This window comes from Elaeis guineensis, chromosome 4 (assembly GCF_000442705.2).
Source record: "Elaeis guineensis isolate ETL-2024a chromosome 4, EG11, whole genome shotgun sequence".
Taxonomy (NCBI): Eukaryota; Viridiplantae; Streptophyta; class Magnoliopsida; order Arecales; family Arecaceae; genus Elaeis; species Elaeis guineensis.
In genome coordinates this window covers 138,576,333-138,585,165 of record NC_025996.2, presented here as the reverse complement: position 1 = coordinate 138,585,165, position 8,833 = coordinate 138,576,333, and the positions used below count along the sequence as shown (strand labels likewise).

Here is an 8,833-nt window from a genome sequence, read left to right as displayed (position 1 = left end):
GACTCCTACAGGAGCCGGACTTCGCCTTTGACTTTAATTGCAGGAAGACTCCGCCCGGACTCCTACGGGAGTCGGGCTTCGCCCTCGACTCCAACGGCTGCAGACAGACTTCGTCCGGACTCCTACGGGAGCCGGACTCCACCGACAACTTCAACCGCAAGTAGACTCCGCTCGGACTCCTACGGGAGCCGGGCTCCATCCTCAACATCAACTGCTGGTAAGCCCTGTCCGAATTTCTACGGGAGCCGGACTTCGCCTTTGACTTTAATTGCAGGAAGACTCCGCCCGAACTCCTACGGGAGCCGGGCTTCGCCCTCGACTCCAACGGCTACAGACAGACTTCGTCCGGACTCCTACGGGAGTCGGACTCCGCCGACAACTTCAACCGCAAGTAGACTCCGCCCGGACTCCTACGGGAGCTGGGCTCCGTCCTCAACATCAACTGCCGGTAAGCCTTGTCCGGACTCCTACGGAAGCCGGACTTCACCTTTGACTTTAATTGTAGGAAGACTCCGCCCGGACTCCTACGGGAGCCGGGCTTCGTCCTCGACTCCAACGGCTGCAGACAGACTCCGCCCGGACTCCCGCGGGAGCCGGACTCCGCCCACGACTCCAACCTCAAGGGGGACTCTGCCCGGACTCCCACAGGAGCTGGGCTCCGTCGCCAACTTCGACTGCCGGTAAGATCCGTCTGGACTCCTACGGGAGCCGAACTTCGCACCTGATTTTGATTGCAGGGGACTCCGCCCGGACTCCTACGGGAGCCGGGCTCCGCCCGTGACTTCAACTCCGAGAGGACTCCGCCCGGACTCCTACGGGAGCCGGGCTCCGCCCGCGACTTCAACTCCGAGAGGACTCCGCCCGGACTCCTACGAAATATTTTTTTATCTAATTAGATTCTTAATCTAATTAAATTAGGTTAGACCCAATTGAACTATTAAATCTAATCTAATTAGATAGCAAATAGTCTTAATTAAATTTTAATTAAATCAAAAATTAATTGAGCTCAAATTCTGATCATATCAAAAATCGAACATCCTTAGTGATTAGGACATCTCATAATCTAATCGGATCAAACCAAATTAAATCTAATTCAATTAGATTGGATCCAAACCTCAATGCTCAAATAAATTGAGCTAATTAATAATCTAATTACTAATTAATCCTCCTATAATTTATCAATAATTACCAAATTAATTTATTATAATTTTTACATAGGGTTAATCATCAAGCAAATTGACTGTTTTATCTTAAAATGATTCTTAATCATTGATCAGTCATATAATCAGTCAGAAACTTTTTTTGAGTGTGATCCCATAGGTTCGAACCTAAGTCGATGGTATAAAAATAATCTTTCTATACTAATCAAAGTGACCATCTAGCAATGATACCTGACGTCCGGATAAGTCGAAAGATTGCAAAGCATCATTCAAAAACCTATTGGTATATGGTTACTGTATAATTCATCTCTTTGATCCAAATGCTCAAGATGACCTAAGACTTAACTGTCAATCCTGATATGGTCATCCACATTGTATTTTAATTTTCAAAATTCATCATATAGATTATCCCGATTGAGATTTTATTGAATTGAAATACACTGATACATTAACTCTTACTTATTCAGAGGGATCAATTCCATCTTGACTCACACACTGACTTTACAAGTACCTAACTGTATCTAAAAATCTTTCATTATTGAATTAAAAATTCAGATAGTTCGATATCAAAGCATAATGAGTGCTTGCAGATCATCGTGGTGATCTCAGATCGGAGGAACACTTATATCTATAACCTTAGTAAGCTATTCTTGACAGTAGAATACTCAGCAATTGATCACGTGCAGTAAGATGTACTTCTATGTCTCATTTGCATGCCATATTAGTGTCTCCACACTCCTTGATTAAGAAAAAAATCAACGTACATGGCACACAACGATCTATACTTGATATAGCTATCATCCCAATAATAGTATATCATTTGATCATAAACATAAGATTTAAGGACTCAACGATATATCTTTTTATATCGAATTAAATAATCTTAAGGATTTCATCATATAACAGGAGCTCAAAATAAGATGTACACAGTGATGAAAAAATTAAATAATATTTATTAATTTAATAAATCATATATAATTATAATAATAAGTACAACCGTTAACAAACTGACAATTAGCTTTGGAACATAATTTTCAATAATATATATATATATGTGTGTGTGTGTGTACGTAAACGTATACATATACATATACATACATACATACATATATACATTTATGCATATGTATATGTATATGTATATGTATACATATACATATACATACATACATATATACATATATACATATATATATATATATGTGTGTGTGTGTGTGTGTGTGTATTAAATATATTAGATATGTGTTTTATTGACTTTATCAATCCTTCAAACCCTTGCAACAATGAGTAAATATTCAGTGTAATAGTGATACCACGTCACCGTTATAATATCCTAATAAAAATTATTCTTTTCAGTGACATGGATAAGCACTAACAATATAAGGCCAAAAGTGTTAACAATGTTAGGTGATTAAATGCTAATAAAAGACTCCTTCAGCTTTTCTCTCTTTAGTTTCACTCATCTGTGAGAATATTCATTAGAATACGATAACCACATCACCGTTTCATCTTCTAGAACACTTCCATAACAAAAATACTCTTCCACCTTCTTTCTTTTTAGCTCCACCCTTCTGTGAGAACATTCATTAGAACATGGTAAATATAAATTTATTGTATATTCAAAGTATTTAATCTATTATTTATTTGTATTTACTATGTACAGATTGTGTTCCAAAAATAAATAGCATTGATTGGTCCATTAGAAATTGAAGATATGAATGTTAATGTAGGTATATTAATCTCACCATCTCAAACTCTATTTTTTTCTTTTACTTATAAAGTTTTTTAATTAGCAAACCAATTTTAGAACTAAAGTTACAACTTGTCTTTCATATCTCAATGTTGTTTTCTTCACATTGTATCATAAATAAGTGTAAGCATTGATGATGAAGATGATCTGACTGAACCTAAAATTGGAATGTCAATTTGTAGCGAACATGAAGCATATAAGTTGTATTGTGGGTATGCCATACGAAAAGGATTTGATGTTCGGAAAGGTAATATTCGCTACAGTGCTATTGATAAGTCAGTTATCAAGCAATGTGATTATTTATGATCTTGTTATGAAACTTATAATGATAATAATCCTAGTGAACCAAAAAAGATTAGAAGAATGATACAGAGAATTGGTTGTAAAGCTTATATTTGGTTCACAGTTAATAATGGAGTTTGGAAAGTCACTCAGTTTCATAAGGAGCATAATCATGAATTTGTCAAATCTGAACTGAGATGATATTGGAAAATCAATAGGCATATTGATGTTGCAAATGCTAGTGTCATTAGTTCGATGATAGATGTAGAAATTGGAGGAACAAAAGCTTACTTTTACTGGTCTAAAGAATTGGGTGATGCTAAGAGTGTTCCTTTTACTAAATGAGATTGTCAAAACTTTGTCCATAGAAGAAAGATAAATTTAATTGAAGCAGATGATGTACAAATTTTGATAACTCAATTTAATCATTGTCTAGCCAAAGATCCAATGTTTTACCATTCTAAGACATTGGATAAGGATGGGCGATTAGCAAATTTTTTTTTGGAGGGATGGGATTTCAAACTTGGATTATGATTACTTTGGAGATGTTGTTGTATTTGATACAACTTATGGAACAAACAAATATAATATGATTTTTGCACCCTTTGTTAGTATCAACCATCATCGAAAAAATATATTTTTTACTTGTGCTTTTATGTTGAATGAGACTACAGAGACATTCACTTGGGTGTTTGAGACATCCTTGGATACGATGGAGAACCAACAACCAAAGACTATTTTCATAAATCAATGTCAAGCAATGGCAAATGCTATAAAAAAAAATTTTTCCTAGCACTTGTCATCGTCTTTGCTGTTGGCATATCTCCAAAAATGCTGCTCAAAGAATTGAGAGCTTCTATGCTAAGCCTGAGTTCAGGAGTCTGTTTAGTAAATGTCTGTATGATTATCAATCAGAGGCTGAGTTTGAATCAACTTGGAGTGAGATGATTAGAAGCTTTAATCTTCTTGACGATAAATGATTGAAGGTATTGTACAAAATCAAAGAGAAGTAGTGCCTTGCTTTTAGTTTAGACTATTTTTCTGCTCGCATGAAGTCCACTCAAAGAAGTGAAAGTATGAACAATATTTTTCACCAAATGTCCTGCAAAACTATGAAGTTGATAAAATTTTTTCGCCATTATGGGGAGCAATGTGAGAAGAGGAGATAGGCTGAGAATGAAGATGATAATCAATGCCAAAGAGGTAAGCCTTAAATTCATGTGAAAGGTAGTAAGATACTAGTACAAACAACTAATTCTTATACTACTACCATCTATTACCTTTTCGAAAATGAGTTTATCTCAAGTTTAGCAGTGCATTTGGAGTAAGTTTCTTGTATTGACAAGTCCAACGTTAGCTACACTAGCTTGCTTGTAGGATAGGAACAAATGTCATTTTTTTCTTAGATATTATTATAGAATATATAATATGGATAGCAGAAATTTATTTGGAACAATCTTAATTATCTATTTTTTTATCATTTTTGTTGTGTTCATCCTCCAATATACCACCAAAAGATGCAAATATGCAATCATTAGATGTAAAACAGGTTAGCATTTTTTTATAATTAATGTGCAATCATCGTTACAGTGTTCATGTATTATTGAAATTCATTGTCCCTTTATTTATTTATTTTCTCCTATCATACCTAATTTTTATCTTAAACACTTGTAGGAAAATGAATTGTAGGCGGGATGTTGACTGAAGAAAAATTTTGAAGTTTGGTTTACTTGAGAGACTCTTTTGCCAAAGTTCTACAATGCTAATGTATTTTGACTGTTGATAGACAAGGATGTGATGATACCGAGCAAATCTTGTTGTTGAGTCTTTATGTTATACCAATAATTTTGTTAAGAGTAATTGGGATATGTCTCAATTTTTCATCACTTTCTCAGATGTATGACATAAAAGATGCTATTCACTTTCTCAAGCAACTACTATTCTTCATATAATAGTATATATAATTCTGTTTTAGGATGTGTCAAATACATTTTGCCTCTTAATAGTAAAATTGAAAGACTTAGTGATTCAAAACACATAATATATGAAAATATCCAAAATATTACTTTTAGCTTTCTAGCCTTCTGCAATAACCAAAACGATCCATAGATGGTATCGAACACCCATGATGATATTTCTATCAAAAATTTCATCGAACATCTTCAGTACTAGCTGATGAGAAACTACTTAAAAATCCGAACCCACTTTGTTGATAAGAAAATGAATCATCAAAACAAATCTGCAATAACCAAAACGATCTATAAATCATATGAAACACCCATGATGATATTTCTATCAGAAATTTCATCGAACACCTTAAGCACTATCTGATGAAAAACTGCTTAAAAATCAGAACTCATTTTGTTGATGAGAAAATAAATCATCAAAATAAAAAATAAATTTAAGATTTATTTATCTCACGCCTAAGCTTTTCAGATATTATCAAAATATTTTCATATTCAGTTCCTAATGCATCAATCAATGTCATTTGTTTTTGAAATACAATTTATACATAATATGTTATTAATTTATATTTATCTTGTTTTAATGGGTATTCTTCTCGTAGAATGATGGAACTAAAGAGGAGAAAATTTAAAAAAAAAAATTAATTAACATTTAATCACCAAATATTGTTAACGTTCTTGTGCTAGTGCTTATCCACGTCATCGAAGGAAGAAAATTTTATTGGAACGTTACAACGGTGACGTGGTATCACCGTTACGCTGAATATTTACTCCGCAACAACCGTCCAACTCAAAGATGAAGGTTGAGAAAGATACAAAAACACTAGTGGGTACTTTTTATTCGCTGGCCGTAACGCCTATTATTAGCAAAAACGCTAGTTGGTGAAATCGATAAACTCTTCCGTCATTTATTTGTTTATAGACTGCCAGGAAGTTCCGCAGACGCTTCGTCGCAGAAACAAACTTATATATATATATCAGGGAATTGTGGAGATGATAACAAACCGAACCCATAATTAAGCTTCTTATTTCTCATAGTCTTCCTAGTTCCTATCTTTCGGTTCAGAGCTACCATCACCTCCTGATGTCAAGCATGGTCATCCCTTTCTTTCTATGCATTCTCTTCCTTTCTCATCTTGCGTCCATGGCCATCAGCCAGGAGACCATCTCCAGCACCCTGAAGACATATATAGTTCACGTACATCGGGCACCCGGCGCTGCGGTGTTCGCCTCCTCTGACGAACGGGAGGAGTGGTACAAGTCTTTCCTGCCCACCGGAATAGCAAGCTCAGGCGAACCACCTCGAATGATTTATTCATACAAAAACGTCATCAGTGGCTTTGCCGCTCGATTTACAGAGAGAGAGCTGGCAGAAATGAAGAAGAAAGCCGGCTTCGCACATGCGTACCTCGATCGGATCCTTCCTCTGCAAACAACCCACTCCCCTGAGTTCTTGGGTCTCAGCCGCGGCACGCCGGGGTTCTGGAATGACTCCAACTACGGCAAAGGCGTCATAATTGGAGTCCTGGACAGCGGAATCTCGCCTAACCACCCATCCTTTGGTGACGAGGGGCTGCCCCCTCCGCCATCCAGATGGAAGGGTGCTTGCGAGTTCGATGCCTCCTACTGCAACAACAAGCTCATCGGCGCAAGGAACTTCGTCCGAGGTGCCTCGGCCATGGATGCTGCACCCAGAAGAGTGACGCTGCAAGGACCCTACGATTATGATGGACATGGCACGCACACGGCTAGCACGGCGGCCGGCAACTTCGTCGAAAACGCCAACGTCAATGGTCTAGCTAATGGCACAGCATCTGGCGTGGCACCTTTAGCTCACCTTGCCATCTATAAGATATGTGATTTAGATGGTTGCGTGTATTCTGACGTGTTAGCAGGGATGGATGCTGCCGTCGATGATGGAGTCGACGTGATATCCATATCCCTTGCTGCATCCTCTTTTCCTTTCTACTTCGACAGCATCGCAATCGGCGCATTGGGGGCGATCCAGAAGGGAATCTTTGTCAGTGGCGCTGCAGGGAATTCAGGACCGGACTCTGCTTCGCTATCTAACGAGGCACCATGGATTCTGACGGTCGGCGCCAGCAGCATAGATCGCTTACTGAGAACAACGGTGACACTTGGGAGCGGAGTGGAGCTCGATGGCGAATCTGCTTACCAGCCAAGTAGCTTCCGCTCCTCCCAGCTGCCTTTGGTCTACCCCGGAGCGAGCGGTAATAGGAGTGTGGCTTTGTGCTTTAATAGGTCGCTGGATGGGATCGACGTCCGGGGGAAGATCGTGCTATGTTTTGAAGGCGTGGTGGATGTGGAGTCCAAGGGCGAAACTGTGAGGAGCGCCGGAGGGCTGGGCATGATCATCGCGAATCTGAGGCAAGAAGGGGTCTCCACCTTTCCTGAAGTTAATGCACTACCGGCGTCGCATGTGAACTTCCCCGATGGCCAGACGATCAAACGGTACATCAAGTCAGCATCGACTCCCACGGCGTCGATCACCTTCAAAGGCACATTGATGAAAACAAAGCCGGCCCCGGCTCTCGCTTACTTCTCCTCGAGAGGGCCGAGTCAGGCCGACCGGAACATCTTGAAGCCAGACATCGTCGGTCCGGGGATGAACATTTTAGCTGCATGGCCCTTCGAAGTCGGACATTCCGACACCGCCACCAGATATAACATAAAGTCCGGCACTTCCGTCGCCACCCCACACCTCAGTGGAATTGCGGCTCTACTCAAAAGCTCACATCCAGACTGGTCCCCAGCAGCAATCAAGTCTGCGATCATGACGACGGCCGACTTGACGGCTAACGATGGCAATCGGATCACTGACGAGACAGGAACTACGGCGGACTTCTTCGGCGTCGGTGCTGGCCATGTCAACGTATCAAGGGCCAATAACCCGGGCTTCGTATATGATATCAATCCTGATGACTACATCGCTTACCTCTGTGGTCTGTCGTACACTGATCTGCAAGTGAGCGTGGTTGCTCGCCGTTCGGTCAAGTGTTCCGATATCGGGAGCATCGCCGGCAAAGATTTGAACTATCCTTCCTTCATGGTGTTCTTGAACGCCAGCAATGGCTATACGGTGGAGGTCACACGGACGGTGACCAATGTGGGAGCGCCGAGCTCCACCTACGACGTAGATAGCACATCTATTTCAGATAAGGTGAAGGTGGAAGTGAGACCCACAAGGCTCTCGTTTACCAAAGCCAACGAGATTCTTCGCTACAACGTTACTTTCAGCAGCAGCAGCAGCAGCAATGGAGGAGAAGTTAATTATCAGGGATATTTGCGGTGGATTTCATCTGATGGTGGTGTAACTGTTAGAAGTCCGATGATGGTATCCGTTAAGTGATATCTCCGTGGTTTTTTTTATACATACATATATATATATTTTTTATTTATTTATTTATATCTTTTTCATCGGCGATAACTGATAAGCGAAGATATCTATTGCAACGGTGATATCACGTCGGAGTTATCACAATTTAATCAAAAGTTCGATGGTTAATATAAAATATTATTTATTAAAATTGATGAAATATATGATATTTGATGAAATATATGATATTTTTATTGAATTGGATGAATATTTTCTGGAGAAAAAATAAGCCTTTAGAAAGGGGAATCAAGAGGTTTATTAATTGTTGTGCGTTTTGACA

General features: G+C 39.3%; 1 protein-coding gene across 1 annotated transcript; it reads left to right on the top strand.

Annotated features, from left to right (window-relative positions):
* Positions 1–6,267: 6,267 nt before the first annotated feature.
* On the top strand, positions 6,268–8,526 carry LOC105036879 (subtilisin-like protease 4). Its single transcript, XM_010912602.3, has one exon. It carries the CDS (start codon positions 6,301–6,303, stop codon positions 8,524–8,526), a length of 2,226 nt encoding a protein of 741 aa, XP_010910904.3. The 5' UTR covers positions 6,268–6,300.
* The last annotated feature ends 307 nt before the right edge of the window (positions 8,527–8,833 follow it).